At 41.3% G+C, this 22,095-nt stretch overlaps 2 protein-coding genes across 3 annotated transcripts in view; both read right to left on the bottom strand.

Annotated features, from left to right (window-relative positions):
* Positions 1–749: 749 nt before the first annotated feature.
* Positions 750–4,287, bottom strand: LOC116357780 (zinc finger protein 436-like). Its single transcript, XM_031806473.1, has 4 exons — positions 3,606–4,287; positions 3,394–3,515; positions 3,122–3,236; positions 750–2,934 (listed from the first exon to the last, which is right to left on the bottom strand). Exons 1-4 carry the CDS (start codon positions 3,811–3,813, stop codon positions 1,871–1,873), a joined length of 1,509 nt encoding a protein of 502 aa, XP_031662333.1. The 5' UTR covers positions 3,814–4,287; the 3' UTR covers positions 750–1,870.
* A 13,453-nt stretch (positions 4,288–17,740) lies between these two features.
* LOC109871509 (zinc finger and SCAN domain-containing protein 2-like) overlaps positions 17,741–22,095 on the bottom strand; it is a 9,112-nt gene continuing 4,757 nt past the window's right edge. Inside the window, exons 2-4 of one of the 2 annotated variants that reach the window (XM_031806466.1) lie at positions 21,144–21,247; positions 20,872–20,986; positions 17,741–19,363 (exon numbers count right to left, since the gene is read on the bottom strand). In XM_031806466.1, coding sequence (XP_031662326.1) covers positions 18,213–19,363; positions 20,872–20,986; positions 21,144–21,247 — 1,370 coding nt within the window. In that variant the 3' untranslated portion in view covers positions 17,741–18,212. The remainder of the gene's footprint in view (positions 19,364–20,871; positions 20,987–21,143; positions 21,248–22,095) is intronic. The other variant, XM_031806467.1, reaches the window with a different exon arrangement.

Below are 22,095 nucleotides of genomic sequence, written 5' to 3'. Positions count from 1 at the left end.
CAAAATGGTTTAAGGACAACAAAATCTTGTATTGGAGTGGCCATCACAAAGCTCTGACCTCAATCCTATAGAAAATTTGTCGGCAGAACTGAAAAAGTGTGTGTGAGCAAGAAGGCCTACAAACCTGACTCAGTTACACCTGCTCTGTCAGGGCCAAAAATGGGCCAAATTCCCCAAACTTATCGTGGGAAGCTTGTGGAAAGTTAAACAATTTAAAGGCAATGATACCAATTACTAATTGAGTGTATGTAAACTTCTGACCCACTGGGAATGTGATGAAAGAAATAAAAGCTGAAATAAATCACTCTCTACTATTATTCTGACATTTCATATTCTTAAAATAAAGTGGTGGTCCTAACTGACTTAGGACAGGGGCTTTTTACTCTGATTAAATGTTAGGAATTGTGACAAACTGAGTTTAAATGTATTTGGCTAAGGTGTATGTAAACTTCCGACTTCATATATATTTTCTTTGCATATTTTGCAAACTAATATGTGACATGTATTAATGCCAAAATAAAATGCAAAACAGGCAACAACAACGGTAACGTGACCATGAGGATTTCATAAACATTTACACAGCCCCATTAATATTATACGCTGTTATGTTTTCTTCATTGCATTTAATTGTGCTTTATTGTTTCACTCTTTGAAGTGTATTGCTTTACTGTGTTATACTGAGCTGTTTTTTGAGCCATTCTGCTGGATCTGTAATGATCGTCATTGGAATGAGACCAAAGCGCAGGGTGGAAATTGTTCATATTTAATGTTCACAAAAAAATACTCAAACAAAATGACAAACGGCGAAAACAAATGCGCACAGTTCTGTCAGGTAAACAACCTAAACAGAAAATAATCATCCACAAAACACAGGTGGGAAAAGGCTACCTAAGTATGATTCTCAATTAGAGACAATGAACGACACGACACCTGCCTCTGATTGAGAACCATACTAGGTCAAACACATAAACACAACATAGAAAAAAGAACAGACTACCCACCCCAACCAAACTAAAACAAAGACATAACAAAGGAACTAAGGTCAGAACGTGACAAGATCAAACTGTCACAGTAACTCCTCTTGAATTTCAGGGTGACAGAGGTAAAAACAAGAATAAGAAAGAGTAAGAGGTAAGAGTATTCCTATCTTCACTTTGCACCGCCACATCCAAGAAGCAATAACCTACCGACTCTGTTGATTAGCAAATCAGTAAATCACTCAAACTAATCACATCAATCTATTTAGCTATCTACAGCAGCGATGGGCAACTGGCGGCTCGCCTTTTGTCGGCCCACAGATTAATTTCCAAAAACGGAAGAAAAATATGCACCTAAGGTCCCAAAAAGGCTAGAGCTGGCACTGATTGCGTGTGTGGGTATGTAGACACGTGAGCCATTGCGGATCCTCATAAATTCACATTTTTTGTGGCCCCCATCAAACTTGCCCATCCTTGATCTATACTAATGTTTTTTGATTCAGATTACCAGTTTGATCCAGTACCGGTGTCAGTTTAGACAACGTACACAGTAAAAGCATAGATTGCAGATGTAAAATGTAAAGCTGTATGAGCATGTATAGCCTATTACACTATTAACGATACAAAACACATACTAAAAGGATCCTATAAATTATTTATCTAAAAGCACAGACTGACTCTTTCATGAAATAATTTTTAATGAATATAACATGTTTATGATTTTGTTGGGCAAAAACACATTACCAGTTGTAGATAGGTTGTTAAAATGAAAGTCAGGAGCCATCAACAGACAAAGTATTTCACAAATCAATTGGGAGAAAAATATTGTAAAATGTCTCTGTACCTTCTAAATACCGACCACATTTTCACATAGAAAGTATGCAATTATGTCCCTATTTATTCCACCTGGCCTGAGACATCATAAGACTTGTATGTGGATCCAAGGGGTATCGGGGTACAACATTTTGAGACACTGGACTCTCTCCTATGTGAGTTCTCTGATGTGACTTCATACTGGAGCGCCGGGTGAAGCATTTCCCACACTGTGTGCACTCGTAGGGCTTCTCCCCACTGTGGACCACAGCATGTCTGATCAGGTTCCACTGCTTGGTGAAACTCCTGCCACACTGTTCGCAGGTGTGCGGTTTCTCTCTGAAACGCCTCTCAGTGGTGCCGCCCGACCTCCACTGAGTCCTCATTCTCTTCACCATGTTAAAACTACTGCGACTCAGGCTGTATCCAGAGAAGGTGGAGGTGGTGGCCATGTTTGACCCTGTCATGCACTCACTCATTCTCACTGTTGCTTCTGAAGCCCTGTGCTGATGCTGCCTTGGCTGTAGAGCTAAACTATTTCCATCATTATTAGAGTTCAGCATCTCACTGCTCTGTCCTTCTGGCATCTGTTGTCTAGTCTCATCAGCCAATGTCCTGACATGTCTTTTCATGTGTGCTGCTGTACTGAACATGTTAGCATGTGGTTTCCCTCTAGAATGCACCGATGGCCCTACATCATCTGTCATAGTAGGAACGGATGGCAGCCCACAATGAGATGGGAAAAAAGAGATATTCTGAGAGTACTCTTCTGAGGCATGAAATGAGAAAATTTGGTGGCCATCAGGGTCAGTGTCTCTGCCTGGATCCACAGAGGTCCACAGCTGCCCATCAGTCTCATCCATGACAAACTGGTCAGGACCTGTGAGGGCCGTGGTCTGATCCAGCTCCTCCTCTTTCTCATCCTTCACCATCACTAGCTCTTGTGAGTCCTCATCTGGCCGGTGCTGCTCTGTGCTGAAAACGTCTGTAGATGTGAGCTGGGGTGTGCCTGGTTCCTCTGGACCATCAGAATTGGGGTAATGTTCCACTGAGTCTTCAGGAGATATGTTGGGTTGTGTGATGAAGTCCACATCACAATGCCGTTGCTCAAAGGATGGTGGTTGCCCAGGCTTGGAACCAGACTCTAAAGATTTAAGATAAAATAAACATTACAAAAGACCTTTAATAGTTGTAAAACACAACTGCTTTAGAACGGACTGAGTGTACGTGCCCTAGGTTTAGTTGAAATGACGCCAATGAACACACATACCACCACACCCACACAGTCTTCCATAGACAGACAGAGCAGTACCCCTTATGGTCGCACCCACCCTCTCCAGTGATCCTGAGCTCTTCCTGAGGGTCAGTCTTCCACACATCCTCTGCTGTCTCCTCATCTTTGATCAGTATGGGTTCAGTCTCTGCTCTCTGCTCCACATCTGTAGGCTGTAACAGGGGACTGAGGTTATCACTCTGGACACACCATATCTAACACTTTCATACTCATGAATCACACAAAAGCTGTAAATTCTCCTGAAAATCCAATAACAGAATTGATGCTAGAGGTCAGGTCTCTGTAATTGTAAAAGGTGATGTATCACACCTGGTGTTGAGAGTCCTCTTCAACAGCCATCTCTCCATCTCTCCACTGTGAGTTACTCCTTTGCTTGTTCAAAACAATCTTGACTGGATATGAAGATCTTGCTGATGCCATGGGGTAAAACACTGAAAAATAATTGTATTGAGTCGTATTAAAACATAGTAAAACATTTGGGTTCTGTACATGCAATCAATTTATCATGAATAAAACATTACCTTTTCTCCTGACTCGTGTCTTCTTCAGCTCCCCCTCCATCATTTGACACTTCCTTTTCAGAACATCAATATCTCGCTGGCTTTGGGTCACTTCCAAACGTATAACTGCACAGCTATCATCAACACGTTTGTTTATTTCTGCTACAGCTGCTTTAGCTAATACCTCCATAATGGATAACAACTGCGACTGAAAATTGCAACTGGCCATCTTGTCCAGTCCAAATGACAGAATTAGTATTCTCTGTGCTAAGTAAAGTCTCCAATTTCCGAGCTAATGTGCAACAAACAATCAGTAGATGTTGACAAATTGCAACAATATTGCTTGTGAGATGCGTGCGCAATTGCAATCGCGCTTCCCTTCAACACGTGACATAAATATGTACTACCGTAAATATAAGACTGCAACAGCCCTTCAAAATTGGTATAATTATCACCGGCCTTGCCTGGCCAGGTAAAAACGAGGTTCTGTTCTAGTCTGCATGTAGAGAGTGCAACTAGATTAATGTAAACTTAAAATAAACGTAATTGAATTATATATTTCAAGTAACTATTGCTTACTACATTAACTATAGCTGATTAACATTAAGAGGTTATTCTCTTAGGGTTTTTAAGGCACACATATATATATATATATATACACACTGAGTGCACGAAACATTAGGATGCCTGCTCTTTCCATGTAATAGCTTTCATCTGGATAGTCTAAGACCCTTTATTGATGCCACCTGTTTAATCCACTTCAATCAATGTAGATGAAGGGGAGAAGACTAGTTAAAGAATGATTTTTAAGCCTTGAGACATGGATTATGTATGTGTGCCATTCAGAGGGTGAATGGGCAAGACAAAATATTTAAGTGCCTTTGAACAAGGTATGGTTGTAGGTGCCAGGTGCGCTGGTTTTGAGTGTGTAAAGAACTGCAAAGCTGCTGGGTTTTTCACGCTCAACCGTTTCCCGTGTGTATCACGAATGAGCCACCACCCAAAGGATATCCAGCCAACTTGACACAACTGTGGCAAGCATTGGAGTCAACATGGGCCAGCATCCCTGTGGAATGCTTTTGACACCTTGTAGAGTCCACGCCCCGACGAATTGAGGCTGTTCTGAGGGCAAAAGGGGGGGGGGGTACACTCAATGTAGTGGTATTAGATATAAAGTGAATGCATATCAGATAGTGTATAAGAAGATAGCGAGTAGTTGATTTAGCAACATGAGAGACTATGCATAAAAGTACAGTAGTACTGATTTGTCTGTGAGAGTAAGTGAATTATGATTGTATGTGTGTGTGTATGGAGCTATGTTCATACAATGACTGGGTGGTTGTTCTCTACAGGAGAGGAAGTAGAGCTGACTTCATCACCCACACCAGTTCACCTCCAAGACTAGAACAGGACCCATACAAACACACCTCTAGAGCGAGATACGGAGAGATAAAGTGTAAGCATGCATGCATTGTTGTGACGACTCATCCATTCTTGATTAAATGATTTGTATATGTGGAAGTTGAAGAGTTAGAATGACATGCACCTTGATTTTTGCCCCACATTTTGACAGTTCCGTCATGGGGCGCCACGATGATTGTGCCGTTTGTGAATTGCAGTACACGGATCCTGTTACTGTGTGCCGAGGGAGAATCCATCCAGATCGTCATCATTGACAAAAAGAAAATCAGTTTCATCAGAGGAAAAGAGAGACATGCTCCAGGAGTTGACATTGGGTGGCTGGTTGAATCACATGTTTCCCTTGGAATCTCCACACACACCCAACTCTGGAGACACGACACAGATTAACAATGCAGTTAATACATTATTCATATAACAACTTGTTTACAGATGATTCACAAGATGTATCAAAATGTGTATGTGAGTGTCATTGTACTGCAGTGCAGCTACCTCCCTCCACAGTCAATGCAGATATCCAGCCACCTTTTCCCTCACTAGTCCCGTCCATTTCTATCTCAATGTCACCACATGATGACATGTCACTCTTTGGGCCCATGGCATTCTAGGGAAGGCAGATATGACCATCCATCCATGGCTGAAATGCCAGAGGGGCTGGTCCATTTTTTGTGCAGTGGGCATATAAGGGATCCCTAAGAGGCTAGCCTTTTAAGGATCTGCCACTATTTTTCAATTTTCGCCTAAAATGACATAACCAAATCCAACTGCCTGCTGCTCCTGAAGCAAGGATATGCATATTCTTGGTACCAGTTGAAAGGAAACACTTTGAAGTTGTGGAAATGTGAAAGGAATGTAAGAGAATATAACAGAAAAGAAAAAAACGTTATTTTGTATTTTTTTGTACCATCATTTAGAAATGCAAGAGAAAGGCCATAATGTATTATTCCAGCCCAGGTGCAATTTAGATTTTGGCCAACTGATGGCAGCAGTGTATGTGCACATTTTTAGACTGATCCAATGAACGATTTCATTTCTGTTCAAAATGTTGTATCAAGACTGCCCAAATGTGCCTAATTTGTTTATTAATAACTTTTCATGTTCAAAATTGTGCACTCTCCTCAAACAATAGCATGGTATTATTTCACTGTAATAGCTACTGTAAATTGGGCAGTGCAGTTACATTAACAAGAATTTAAGCTTTCTGCCAATATCAGATATGTCTATGTCCTGGGAAATGTTCTTGTTACTTACAACCTCATGCTAATTGCATTAGACTGCGTTAGCTCAACAGTCCTGTGGAAGGACGCTGATCCCGAAGAGGTTTTAACATGCCAGTGCAATTTTTAGGTTAGGCTATTTGATCTGAGAAACTTGCATGATTTAAAAAGTGTCCATCTCATTACATTGGCATTAATTTTCTCTCCAGCCTGGAGGTAACATAAAAGTTCACATACTCTTTAAGCTATATCTCCTACGCCGCAGCATTGCGTCTCTCCAACAGCACTCTGGAGACACATGCTGTGAATAGACAACACAAATATTTTGCTCCCCTGCCTTTGACAAAGTGGGCACTGCTTATCAAAGGAATGCATTAGCACTCACCTGAAAAGCCCATATGCCACTGGTTGAAAGAACTTGTCATTGTTTTTGGGCAGAGTTATGTGAGGTTTTACGTGTTGTTGGAGATGCGTCTTGATCAGTTTAGCTCGGAAAATGCTGCCCTCGTCAATCTGCCTCCAAAGGCGGCCGCCTAATCCTGCCTAATGGGCGGGCCGGCCCTGGACAAACAACACATGGTACACACACATTATTACTTGGTACACCAGATCTAGACTAATAAATACTGACTTGAAATGTACATAACTGATTAAATTGCAGTTCGAAGGATGACACAAAAAAAGTATTGGGATGTTGGCCAATGATGAAAAAAGCACTTGACTGCTAGGCGGGCAGAAGGGACAGGTTGTGCTTGGTGGCTTCTTGGTGAGTTTACCAGTAACATACCAGACAATTATTTTCCCCAAAGGCTGCAACACCTGCCACCCCCCCCCCCCCCCACCCCCCCCCTTGAGGCCCCCACACATGCATATTTTTTTTTATTGAGGCCCCAATTATTATGGAGATCATGATCATTTTGCTCACAAAAAAAACTAGTTATTAACAAACATCTGCCTGTTTTATAAATGGTAGGCCTACCACATGGATGGGCATTCATAAAAGTCCATTGCAGGCCTTACACTGTAAGCTGCACCCCAGTAAGACGTCTATATTTGGTTCAGATTTGGTCCGGTCTGGACTGGCCTTGAATTGGTACAAACATACACTATATATACAAAAGTATGTGGACGCCCCTTAAAATTTGTGGATTTGGCTATTTCAGTCATACCCATTGCTGACAGGTGTAAAAAAAAAATCCAACATCTAGTGGAAAGCCATCCCAGAAGAGTGGAGGCTGTTATAGCAGCAAAGGGGTATTAATGCCCATGATTTTGGAATGAGATGTTGGACAGGCAGGTGTCCAGATAACTGTGTAGTGTAGATGTCTATAAATGACGTCTTTTCAACTTTAATTCAGAACAGAAAATAAACCAGATTTCAACGCTTGGAAAATACATCTTATCAATGTGTGGAAAATGTGTATTTTCAACATCTGGAAAATGTATTTGACCTTTCATTCAGAACCTAAAATGAACCTAACTTCAATGTCTGGAAAATACGTATTAATAAAAACAAAAAACACTTATTTTGCTTATTGGGACTCTTATAGTTTTGCAGGGGTATAGTAGGGCAAAACATTTTTTGTCTCACCTAAGACCGGGCCTTTGTGTGCATGTGCTTTTTTCATCATTGGCCACAGACCCAATAATTCTTATGTCAACCTTCCAAATGCAATTGAATCAGTTATGTACATTTCAAGTCAGTATTTATCAGTCTAGATTTGGTGTACCACATAATAATGTGTGTGCACCTGCTTGTGCTTTCCTTAATTTCCCTATCAGCATCAACAAGGACACAAATTACATTTCTATCCTCACAGGTTCCCAGCAGGATAGAGTAGTCGTACAGGTGCATCACTGGGGAAGGCACTGAGTATGTAGACACCTTCAACAGACTACGGACAAAAGGATCACAGTCTTCATTAGCAGGCATTGCAGGAGTACTAGAACACATGATGACTAAATTGTAATCTATGTACCAATGTTGAAGTACTCGAGACCGGTCTCGGTCCATAGACCACATATTGAGTGTCTCAGTGTCGGATACATTTGTACTCGGTCTTGACTAGGTCTCGGACATTGAGGACTGGTCATTTCAGCAACCGTAATACCAATATCATCTGCAGGAATATCACCTACAGGCAGCAAGAGAGTCCAGCTCTCAGCTGGTTTTGGCATGGAGTAGCTCATAGAAGAATGACATCGGTAGCCGGTAGGGTTGGAAAGACGTTTCAACTTAGTTAGCATTGACTAGTAAATATCCTAAGGCAACAATGAGTATGCAAAAAAGTTTAGTCCGAAGTGTTAGTTAGCAGGCTATTTGTGATGTGCAATTGTTATCATGCACTGTTTGCATCAGGGGTGTATGCATGAATGGGCCTGGGTGGACACAGACCCACCCACTGGGGAGCCAGGCCCGGACAGGCCCACCTAATCAGATTGATGTGGTTTAAGAATTGTTGTGGACTTAGATCATCAAATGTGTGTTTTTTTCTATAAAAAAAGTGTGATTTTGAAAGTGAAAAGGTGAAAAATATTTAGGAAAGCGTATCAAAAACCATAGGGAAACATAGGATTGTTTCACACAGGGTGTCTTTACTTCGCTGGGCAGGCCATTTGGGAACTTTCTGACAAAATTAGACTATACCACCTTCTTCAGTCACCACTACAACACTGCGTAGGACCGATGGAAAGACAGCAGTCACACACAGCATGATGTTAAGGATAAGCAGTCCATAAACTCGGACATAATAAGCCAGTAGGTCCCAATCAGAAGAATACAAAAACACAACCATTAAGGATTTCGAAATGTAGAACTATTACTTCCCATTACAAACAAATTCAGGTTTAGTACACAAAATAACCGGTGATCTGAAGTTTAAAGTGGAACTGACAGCGTTGTAACTACTTTGCAGATATGAAACAAACAGACAATCATAATATCAGTCAAAAATATCAAATTCCCAGTTTATGCTGCAAAACCAACTTCATAAGAGGTTTTAAAAATAGGTTATATTTGACTCAATGTTCCATGACGTACAATAAGAATTGTTGGCAGAATAGATGGATGCAGTTCAATGCATGATTAATATAATTCACCAATACATTTCTTGGTAGTCCAAAAAATATTGCTATCAGGTTGTAAATTACAGCTGGCCTGGTACATTGTTTGCTGTCTCCATTCGGGATGCACTGTTTCAGTTTCAATGACTCAATATTCTGTGATTTAAATTTTTTTTTAACTAAGGCTGGGAATGTCAATACAATAAAACTAGCAAAGAATATGAGCACAAGTCAATTATAACGTAGCTAACAATCTAGCATATTTATTTATGTTGCAAGATAAAAACAAGTGCCTAATGTTGGCTAGATAGCTTGCGAGCTAGGTGCTAGGAGGAGTGGGTGAGTGACTGACTTTTTCCCCACATGTAGGTTTTTGGGTGGCTATACACAGCTAGAGATGCAGGTGTCATTTGGTTAGCTAGCAAGAACTTGAACGACTGTTATTCAGTTAGCATATATCTCTTGCATTCGCAAATTTACTCTGGCTATCTACTCCGATGTCAGAGCACTCATCTGAGTGTGCCAAAGCGCAGAACTGATTCATTTACAAACGCGCTACACCTGCTGAATGTGACCAGTGTCAGTAAACGTATGCAAAAAAAGAAATGGTTAGTCAAGAATGCTCTAGATAACATGTAAGCAGCCTAACCAGCTCTGCTACAGTGAGTAAAATTGTCAGAGTGAGGTGTTCTCTCATTTGTGTCTGGAAGGAACTAACTAGCAAGCTAGACAACTTTAGCCAGTTAGTTTGGGTGCTTACAGAAGGACGAGGAGGCTACAATTCCCCATCGTTTATCAGTGCAATTTTGAGGGCCAACTAGCTGCAAAAGTTTGAGAGGGTTTATCTAATGTTCCTTCATTAGATTTGAGCTCATCATGCTCTCATTAGTTGATGTGCACAACTGATGTAGAGAGAGCCTAACTTTTCATGGTTGTTTGATCAAGAGGACTCCCGTGGTGTTTACAGATTTCCAGAAATCCTTTCAGGTGTATTTTGTGGCTTTTGGCAAATACATTCTAATTATCTAAAGTCGCGCTGTTGCAACTGCCTGTAAACACACAGTCCACTTCAAAGTGAATGATGGCAGGCCCGTGTGATAAATGGTTTGTATAAAAGCCTACTGTAGCTCTGATTGGCTATAGAGCACCGGTCCTTGGACAAGAGAGGCGTTTTTATTCAGTGTTATTTACTGCAGTGTCTATTAATTGTCCAAACGCGTGACCGCCTTCCATCTCTATATTGCTATAGAATTTTCACAGATGCCTTAGACAACATAATTCCCAAACATTCTAAGAATGTATGAAAACGTGAAAATTACCATATCTAAGTGTCAGAAAATGTTTAAAAGTGTGATATTCTTCCTGGGAGTGTATATGAACAGATTTTAATAAGATTTCATGATGCTAAAATGCTGCCAGTACCACTTTAAAATGTAGCAATGTTTCACGGAAACGTTATTTTCAAAGAGATGACTAACAACAGAAAGTGCGCTGCAATAAAAAAAAATTGCAACAAGCAGATATTGACTTAATCGATCTCTTACAAATGCCAAATTGGGCAAAGTGAGAACTTGAAATATAAGGTCCAAGAGCTTTGTACTAAGGATTTCACTTCAGCCTGGTCTCATCAACTTGATGTAACATAGTAAACATAAATCTGGGACACACAAATTAGTATGATCTGTTACTTTTGGAATGGTTACATAAGACAGATGATTACTAAAGGCAGGAATGAAAGTAGGGTGCTTGGTCAGGATGGATGGATGGGTGTATGACGAAGTCTAGTAACCCAATGGTTGCGATTTCGAATCCCACCAAGGACAACTTTAGCATTTACCTAATTAGCAACTTTTCAACTACTTTCTACTTTGCAACTACACTGAACAAGAATATAAAACGCAACAATTTCAAAGATATTACTGAATTACAGTTCATACAAGAAAATCAGTAAATTAGGCCTTAATCTATGGATTTCACATGACTGGGAATACAGATACAGTGGGGAGAACAAGTATTTGATACACTGCCAATTTTGCAGGTTTTCCTACTTATAAAAGCATGTAGAGGTCTGTAATTTTTATCATAGGTACACTTCAACTGTGAGAGGCGGAATCTAAAACAAAAATCCAGAAAATCACATTGTATGATTTTTAAGTAATTAATTTGCATTCTGGATTTTTGTTTTAGATTCCGTCTCTCACAGTTGAAGTGTACCTATGATAAATTACAGACCTCTACATGCTTTGTAAGTAGGAAAACCTGCAAAATCGGCGGTGTATCAAATACTTGTTCTCCCCACTGTAATGCATCTGTTGGTCACAGATAGCTTTAAAAAAAGGTAGGGCCAAGGATAAGAAAACCAGTCAATATCTGGTGTGACCACAATTTGTCTCATGCAGCGCAACACATCACCTTCACATAGAGTTGATCAGGCTGTTGATTGTGGCCTGTGGAATGCTGTCCCACTCCTCTTCAATGCCTGTGCGAAGTTATTGGATATTGGTGGGAACTGAAACACACTGTCCTACATGTTGATCCAGGGCATCCCAAAAAAGCTCAATGAGTGACATGTCTGGTGAGAATGCAGGCCATGGAAGAACTGGGACATTTTCAGTTTCCAGGAACTGCTTACAGATCCTTGCGACATGGGGCCGTGCATTATCATGCTGAAACATGAGGTGATGGCAGCAGATGAATCGCACAACAATGGGCCTCAGGATTTCATCACGGTATCTCTGCGTGTTCAAATTGCCATCAATAAAATGCTATTTTGTTTGTTGTCCGTAGCTTATGCCTGCTCATACCATAACCCCACCATGGTGCACTCTGTTCACAATTTTGACATCAGCAAACCACTCGTCCACACGACGCCATACACTCTGTCTGCCATCTGCCCAGTACAGTTGAAACCGGGATTCATCCGTAAAGAGAACAGTTTCATCAGCTGTCATCAGCCGCCCGCCCGTTAGTCTCAGACGATCCTGCATGTGAAGAAGTCGAATGTAAAGGTCCTGGGCTGGCGTGGTTAAACATGGTGTGCATTTCTGAGGCCGGTTGGACATACTGCCAAATTCTCTAAACAACGTTGGAGGCGGCTTATGGTAGAGGAATCAACATAAAATTCTCTGAAACAGCTCTAGTGGTCATTCCTGCAGTCAGCATGCCAATTGCACACTCCCTCAAAACTTGAGACATCTTTGGCATTGTGTTGTGTGACAAAGCTGCATATTTTAGAATTAGCTTTTGTTGCCCCCAGCACAAGGTGCACATGTGTAATGATCATGCTGCTTAATCAGCTTTTTGATATGACACACCTGCCAGGTGGAAGGATTGACTTGGCAAAGGAGAAATGCTCACTAACAGAGGTAAACAAATGTTGGTTCAAAATGTGAAAGCTTTTTGTGCGCATGGAACATTTTCTGGGATCTTTCATTTCATCTAGCTAACATTAGCCACATAGCTAGAATTCGTAACATATGTTTTGCAAATTCTAAACTTAAAGTACATTTTTGCAAATTCGTTACATATTCTACGTTTGTGTTCCTAGCTCCAACAGGGCAGTACTATCTAACAATACACAGCAATACACACAAATATAAAAAGTAAAATAATTGAATTAAGAAATATTGAAATATTAGGACGATCAATGTTGGAGTCCAGAGTATAAATAAATATGTATACAGTGCCTTCGGAAAGTATTCAGACCCCTGGACTTTTCAACATTTTGTTATGTTACAGTATTATTCTCAAATTGGTTTAAAAAAAAATCCAATCTACACACAATACACCATAATGACAAAGCAACATAAAAAATAAATAATAATAATAAACGGAAATATTACATTTACATAAGTATTCAGACCCTTTACTCAGTACTTTGTCGAAGCACCTTTGGCAGCGATTACAGCATTGACTCTTCTTGGGTATGACACTACAAGCTTGGCATACCTGTATTTGGGAAGTTTCTCCCATTATCCTCTGCAGATCCTCTCAAGCTGTCAGGTTGGATGGGGAGCATTGCGGCACAGCTATTTTCAGGTCTCTCAGAGATGTTTGATTGGGGTTCAAGTCCAGGCTCTGGCTCGGCCTCCAAAGGACATTCAGAGACTTGTCCTGAAGCCACTCCTGCGGTAGATGGTAACTCATTAAACAACTTCTTCCCTGGTGCCTCAAATTCCTAATGAGTTAATTGTTACATGATTAATTTAAATCGGGTAACAATTAAACATAGTTGATTCGATAAATAACAGTCATCACATTAATGATATTCACGTCATGACACATTTAGAACCCCCGTGCTCCTCAATGAATTCACTACAGCTTCGCAGCATCTGTGGAACTGAGGCAGACAAGATTATAATATTCTATAGAACTGACAAGGAGGAAAAACTGTAGGCTGATATTTAACAAATTCAAGTATAACATATTCTAACAGACTGAGGGAACATGGGACTTACTCTCCTGACAGGTTATAGCCAGGTGGTCCAACAGGTCACAGCCAAACACCTTCTCGTTGTTCCCTCCTTTTCTCTGGAGTCTCCACATCTCTTCTTTTCTCCTGCCTCAACCTCTCGCACATCCAGCCATGTTGTCAACTCTCTATGTGTGTCTGTGATATTTAGTTTCTGTATGAATTGGTCAATGGTAACGTGACCATGAGGATTTCATAAACATTTACAAAGTGCCGTAAATATTCTACACTGTGTTGTTTTCTTCATTGCATTTTGTGCTTTGTTTCGCTCAGTGACATGCATATCTTTACTTTGCTATACTAAGCTATGTTGTAACCCATTCTGCTGTGTCATGTTTGTGGCACTCTGAAAAGTAAAATCGTCTGAATATGGGTACACCAACAAAACACTTAATGTGATCCCTTAAAATCAAACTATGCACCGTGCAATCTACAACATGCATCACTCTTCACTTTCCCCCAATGTCTTTTTTCACAAAATAAACAGGCCACACTCTTCACCCCAGCACTCTCTCTGTGCCATGGTCTGGGGACATTTCAAATTCAATCAAGCCTAGTCTTCCTATGTTGATGAACACCCTGACATCCCAAACAATGGCTCTGGCTGTTGTGACCGAGAGAACCTCTCTTCCCTGCCGCTCGTAGCTCTCTCACTGCAGCAGAAGTCAATTTAACTGTACTTTGTGACTGCAGGCCTGTGGTAGAACATAAAGCCTCTTGAGCCTGACCCCTACCATCCCACATCTAACACACTGTCACTCTTCTCCAGTTTCGGGGTGACTTAGAGGTAAAAACAAGAATAAGAAAGATTAAGAGTTAAGACTGTGCAGAGTGAAGGTAGGAACAGGCACAACCAAGCAGCAGCAAGCAATGACGCAAGAAACCACTAAACTTCCCCTGTTGACTTCCTGAGTCTCTCTTTTTCTCTCACATTCTCTTTCTGTACATCTCCACCGTTATCTCCGCCTCTGTTGACTGGCAAATCAATGAACCAGTAAATCACTCAAACAACCAGTCTATTTAGATATCTAGATATTTACAGTATCTACAGTACCATTCTCATCAACGGGGCTGTAGTGGAGCACGTTGAGAGCTTCAAGTTCCTTGGTGTCCACATCACCAACAAACTAGAATGGTCTAAACATACCAAGACAGACGTGAAGAGGGCATGCCAAAGCCTATTCCCCCTCAGGAAACTAAAAGGATTTCGCATGGGTCCTCAGACCCTCAAATGGTTCTACAGCTGCAACATCGACAGCAAATCAATGGTTGCATCACTGACTGGTACGGCATTTGCTAAGCCTCCAACCGCAAGGCACTACAGAGGGTAGTGCGTACGGCTCAGTACATCACTGGGCCTAAGCTGCCTGCCATCCAGGACCTTGACACCAGGCGGTGTCAGAGGAAGGCCCTAAAAATTGTCAAAGACCCCAGCCACCCCAGTCATAGACTGTTCTCTCTACTACCGCATGGCAAGCAGTACTGGAGTGCCAAGTCTAGGACAAAAAGGCTTCTCAACAGTTTTTACCCCCAAGCCATAGGACCCCTGAACAGGTCGTATGTTCCCCCCCACCCCAACCCCTCTTTTACGCTGCTGCTACTCTCGGTTTATTATATATGCATAGTTACTTTAGCTATACATTCATGTACATACTACCTCAATTGGCCCGACCAACCAGCGACCCCGCACATTGGCTAACCGGGCTATCTGCATTGTGTCCCGCCACCCACCAACCCCTCTTTTACGCTACTGCTACTCTGTTTATTATATATGCATAGTCACTTTAACCATATCTACCTGTACATACAGTGGGGCAAAAAGTATTTAGTCAGCCACCAATTGTGTAAGTTCTCCCACTTAAAAAGATGAGAGAGGCCTGTAATTTTCATCATAGGTACACTTCAACTATGACAGACAAAATGAAAAAAATCCAGAAAATCACATTGTAGGATTTTTAATGAATTTATTTGCAAATTATGGTGGAAAATAAGTATTTGGTCACTTACAAATAAGCAAGATTTCTGGCTCTCTCAGACCTGTAACTTCTTCTTTAAGAGGCTCCTCTGTCCTCCACTCGTTACCTGTATTAATGGCACCTGTTTGAACTTGTTATCAGTATAAAAGACACCTGTCCACAACCTCAAACAGTCACACTCCAAACTCCACTATGGCCAAGACCAAAGAGCTGTCAAAGGACACCAGAAACAAAATTGTAGACCTGCACCAGGCTGGGAAGACTGAATCTGCAATAGGTAAGCAGCTTGGTTTGAAGAAATCAACTGTGGGAGCAATTATTAGGAAATGGAAGACATACAAGACCACTGATAATCTCCCTCGATCTGTGGCTACACGCAAGATCTCAGCCCGTGTGATCAAAATGATCACAAGAACTGTGAGCAAAAATCCCAGAACCACACGGGGGGACCTAGTGAATGACCTGCAGAGAGCTGGGACCAAAGTAACAAAGCCTACCATCAGTAACACACTACGCCGCCAGGGACTCAAATCCTGCAGTGCCAGACGTGTCCCCCTGATTAAGCCAGTACATGTCCAGCCCCGTCTCAAGTAGAGAGCATTTGGTTGATCCAGAAGAAGATTGGGAGAATGTCATATGGTCAGATGAAACCAAAATATAACTTTTTGGTAAAAACTCAACTCGTCGTGTTTGGAGGACAAAGAATGCTGAGTTGCATCCAAAGAACACCATACCTACTGTGAAGCATGAGGGTGGAAACATCATGCTTTGGGGCTGTTTTTCTGCAAAGGGACCAGGACGACTGATACGTGTAAAGAAAAGAATGAATGGGGCCATGTATCGTGAGATTGAGTGAAAACCTTCTTCCATCAGCAAGGGCATTGAAGGTTAAATGTGGCTGGGTCTTTCAGCATGACAATGATCCCAAACACACCACCCGGGCAATGAAGGAGTGGCTTCGTAAGAAGCATTTCAAGGTCCTGGAGTGGCCTAACCAGTCTCCAGATCTCAACCCCATAGAACATCTTTGGAGGGAGTTGAAAGTCCGTGTTGCCCAGGAACAGCCCCAAAACGTCACTGCTCTAGAGGAGATCTGCATGGAGGAATGGGCCAAAATAACAGCAACACAGTATGTGAAAACCTTGTGAAGACTTGCAGAAAACGTTTGACCTCTGTCATTGCCAACAAAGGGTATATAACAAGTATTGAGATAAACTTATTGACCAAATACTTATTTTCCACCATAATTTGCAAGTAAATTCATTAAAAATCCTACAATACGATTTTCTGGATTTTTTTTTCTCATTTTGTCTGTCATAGTTAAAGTGTACCTATGATGAAAATTACAGGCCTCTCTCATCGTTTTAAGTGGGAGAACTTGCACAATTGGTGGCTGACTAAATACTTTTTTGCCCCACTGTAGTACCTCAATCAGCCTGACTAACCGGTGCCTGCATGTAGCCTCGCTACTGTGTATATAGCCTTGCTACTGTTATTTTTCACATCTTTTCACTGTTGTTTTTATTTTTTTACTTAACTATTGTTCACCTAATACCTTTTTTGCACTGTTGGTTAGAGCCTGTAAGTAAGCATTTCACTGTAAGATCTACTACACCTGTTGTGTTCGGTGCACATGACAAATAAACGTTGATTTGATTTTAGATTCAGATTATCCGTTTTATACAGTACCGGTGTAGAGTCAGGTTAGACAACGTACACAGTAAAAAAGTGTTGTTTCTAGATGTCAAATGTAAAACTGTATGAGCATGTATAGCTTGTTATACTGAAACAAATATTTCATTGCCAAGTTGAGGTGACATAACTTAACATTTTAAGGAAGCAGAGTAACGTGAAAATAGAACTTGGGAAATCATGTTGAGTTATTAACCTGACCCGATATGACACTGTCCCTTATGGCATGAAGTGACATCCCTGAGAGACAAACACGAACTAAACAACACATACTTAATGGCTCCTATAAATGGTTGATCTAAAAGCGCAGATCAAGTCTTTCATTAAATCAAGTTCATTGAATAAAGCATCTTTTTTATGATTTTGTGGTACAAAACACAATGCTACCAGTTGTAAATAGGTTGTCTTACAGTCAGAAAATACACTATCACTATTTTTTTTTTTTATCTGTGAGTTTTTGGATCAATCAATTCATTTTCTGACTGATTACAATTTGCATTCGGTGTCCTGAGGTTTCTTATGATCCATTTTAACGTAATAAATGTAATCATTTAGGAATTTATTATGGGACATTTAAACAATTGAAATATGACCGGCATGGCCATTCTAGTAGTTCTGGAATTCCGGCGCACTGTGAGTGTTAAAATGAAAGTGAGGAGCCGTCAACAGTCAAACATGAAAACCATTTCACAAATCAATTAGGAGGAAAAGCGTGTCAAAATGTCTCAAAACACCTTCTGTACCCCATTTTCACATAGAAAGTGTTATAGAAACATCATGCAATTATGTTTTATTTGTTCCATCTGGTCTGAGACAACATTAAACTTGTGTGTGGATCCCCAGGGTATGCAGGTACCACATGTTGAGACACTGGACTCTCTCCTATGTGAGTTCTCTGATGTGACTTCATACTGGAGCGCTGGGTGAAGCATTTCCCACACTGTGTGCACTCATAGGGCTTCTCCCCGCTGTGGACAACAGCATGTCTGATCAGGTTGCACTGCTTGGTGAAACTCCTGCCACACTGTTCGCAGGTGTACGGTTTCTCTCCGGTGTGACTCCGGAGGTGTTCTTTGAGCTGGCTGAAACGCTGGAAGCTCTTCCCACAGAAGGTGCAGCTGAAACGCCTCTCAGTGGTGCCGCCCGACCTCCACTGAGTCCTCATTCTCTTCACCATGTTAAAACTACTGCGACTCAGGCTGTATCCAGAGAAGGTAGAGGTGGTGGCCATGTTTGACCCTGTCATGCACTCACTCATTCTCACTGTTGCTTCTGAAGCCTTGTGCTGATGCTGCCTTGGCTGTAGAGCTAAACTATTTCCATCATTATTAGAGTTCAGCATCTCACTGCTCTGTCCTTCTGGCATCTGTTGTCTAGTCTCATCAGCCGATGTCCTGACATGTCTTTTCATCTGTGCTGCTGTACTGAACATGTTAGCATGTGGTTTCCCTATAGAAGAGTGAATCGATGGCCCTACACCATCTGTCATAGTAGGCAGGGATGGCAGCCCACTGTGAGGTGGAAAAATTGAGATATTCTGAGAGTGCTCCTCTGTGGAATGAAAGGAGAAATCTGGGTGGCCTTCAGGGTCAGTTTCTCGGCCTGGATCCACAGATGTCCACCGCTGCCCATCAGTCTCATCCATGACAAACTGGTCAGGTCCTGCCAGGGCCGTGGTCTGATCCAGCTCCTCCTCTTTCTCATCCTTCACCATCACTAGCTCTTGTGAGTCCTCATCCTCGGCTGGCCGGTGCTGCTCTGTGCTGAACACCTTTGATTTACCTACAGACGTACACCGTGGTGTGCCTGGTTCCTTTGGACCATCAGAATTGGGGTAATGTTCCACTGAGTCTTCAGGAGATATGTTGGGTTGTGTGATGAAGTTCTCATCAAAGTGCCGTTGCTCAAAGGATGGTGGTTGCCCAGGCTTGGAACCAGACTCTAAAGATTTGGGATAAACATAAAAGAAACATTCAAAAAGACACTTAACCCTTTACACTTGTGGGATTTGGTTCTATATGAATAGGGCTAAATTTAAATGTTTTTTACAAAGACATATGAAATGCATAAGCATGGTAGCACTTGAAAGGGAGCAGTTTGGAGATTATGGGGAAATTATTAGACTAACGTTGAGGATACAACAGTTCACCTGACACAAGACTGAATCCAAACATTACACTCTTGATTTTATGTGCATTTTACATTTACTGTACTTTTTGCCAAATTTGTTGATAACAAAAATCTGAAAATGTTCTGGATACATTCAGTAACATGATAAAAATATTCCTGGAAATGTGGGGTAGGTGCAACATAAGACAGAAACATGACAAGGGTTTGACTGAGAGGACTAACTGGTGTCTCCAAGTGGCCACACTCCTCTCCAAAGTGTACACAGGTCCTAAGTCATTTCAATACACTTTCATGACTCAAACAAGTCTTCAACTATAAGGTGCTTTGCAGAACTAGAACAAGCACACTTGTAGCTGTTTTGTTTGTAACACAGCCCTGCATCCCCGCCTTCACACAATTAATGTCGTTGTTTACTTCATCCAAAACCTGACCATTTTAAATTACAATCTGGGTCAGCTGGGCATCATTTGAAAGTTTGTTATGTTGCCAACATGATCAGCTAAGTTATAAAATACAATCTTACAGTGTTAGGCTTTCACAAGGGAATTCAGAGAAACATACCGTAATTTTGGTGCGCATAGAAAGGAGTAATGAGTGCATTCAAGTGCGTGTTCTGTGCCAAATTCTCTTCACAATAGGCCCCCAAAAAATAGGCTCATTCTGTTCAGAACAACCCCAGGGTATGACGCCATGTCATCTTGTAACTGTACATCAAACATGGTGATCATAAATGATGACACTGTTTATGACATGGGTTTTATGATACGGAAATGTGAAGTGCACATTTGAACTCACGGGTGTTTGGCTTGCTCGTATCAATGCCGTATGTATTATAATCCTCAATGTCTCCTCTTTCAAAATACATTGAGTCCTCTTAATTTACAGCATTTCACTCACTCAGACAACAACAAATGTGCAAAAGTTTGACAATTAGCGGGAGGGATAGGGGCAACAACTTGTCGCGTGCGGTGCTCATGTTCAGAGCGGCTGTCAGTCAAAACACACACAGCACTGTGAAGCGGCGCAGAGCCTGGGATCTGACGTCATTTACAGCATGTTACTGTACAGCCACTACGTTCCAATTTAGGCACTTATCAGTGCCCAAATCTGCCATTTTCAACCCGTATAGAGGTACGAGAGTAAAGGGCTACCAGTAGCAAACCATGACAGCTTTGGAACGGACTGTGTGTGTATGTGCACTCCATATGGCAGAACATAAAACGCCCAACACCAATGTAGCAACTTGCAACGTGTGTAACACCACACCCACAGAGTCTTCCATAGACAGACAGAGCAGTACCCCTTATGGTCGCACCCACCCTCTCCAGTGATCCTGAGCTCTTCCTGAAGGTCAGTCTTCCACACATCCTCTGCCGTCTCCTCATCTTTGATCAGTATTGGTTCAGTCTCTGCTCTCTGCTCCACATCTGTAGGCTGTAACAGGGGACTGAGGTTATCATTCTGGACACACCATATCTAACACTTTCATACTCATGAATCACACAAAAACTGTAAATTCTCCTGACATTCCAATAACAGAATTGATCCAAGAGGTCAGGTCTTTGTAATTGTAAAAGGTGATGCATCACACCTGGGGTTGAGAGTCCTCTTCAACAGCCATCTCTCCGTCTCTCCACTGTGAGCAAATCCTCTGCTTGTTCAAAACAATCTTGACTGGATATAAAGATCTCTCTAGTGCCATGGGGTAATAAAAGAAAATTGTAATCAGTTAAATATTAGGGCTATTCACAAATTTGGGTTTTGGATAGGCAATCAAATAATCTAGCTCCACCTTGTTACAGCAGTGATATGTGAATGCTTCTATACAGCCGTTACACATTAGCTAATATAAAGCACAGCAGCCACATTTTGAACTAAGCTGTTCTTGGCGCCACTTCGGGAGAAAAGTATATCTTAAAGATGCCCCTGTCCAATTGCAGATGGTTCTCCAAAAAAAACAGAAAAATATTAAATACACATTTTACACTGAATTTCAGCTTCCAGACACATGTAGAAGAAGATGACAGAGTCACATACCATGATACAATATGTATTAACCCTAGATGATTGACAGGGGGCTCTGTTGAAGCCACCACAGAGCCATTTTGGTACTCCTCCTCTAGGGTAAAAAAACATATATTTTGGAAGCTATAGAACAGGCCTATTGCACTGTTTATATCTCAATATTAAATCATTTCTGGGTAACAATTAAGTACCTTACTGTAATTGTTTTCTCATTTAAAAAAAATCTTAGCTAAGAGCAATTTATCAAGCAAGAACTTTGCTAGGACTGTCAGAATAGTCTGAGAAGGGAGGAGAAAACTGAAAACTAGCTGATTTTGGCAGAGAGGTTTGGAACTTTCTTATTGGTCTAACTAATTTACCAAAACTCCATCCCACCAAAACAGGCTGAAATTTCAGGCTGTCTTTTCGAATGGGTCTTACACTAAAACAGCATTATCATAATTTTCACAATTTCACAGTATTATTCCAACCTCATAGTGTGGAAATATATATAGATCACAGAAAAATCTAGTTTTGGA

This window comes from Oncorhynchus kisutch, linkage group LG27 (assembly GCF_002021735.2).
Source record: "Oncorhynchus kisutch isolate 150728-3 linkage group LG27, Okis_V2, whole genome shotgun sequence".
NCBI lineage: Eukaryota > Metazoa > Chordata > Actinopteri > Salmoniformes > Salmonidae > Oncorhynchus > Oncorhynchus kisutch.
This window is presented reverse-complemented; position numbering and strand designations above follow the sequence as displayed.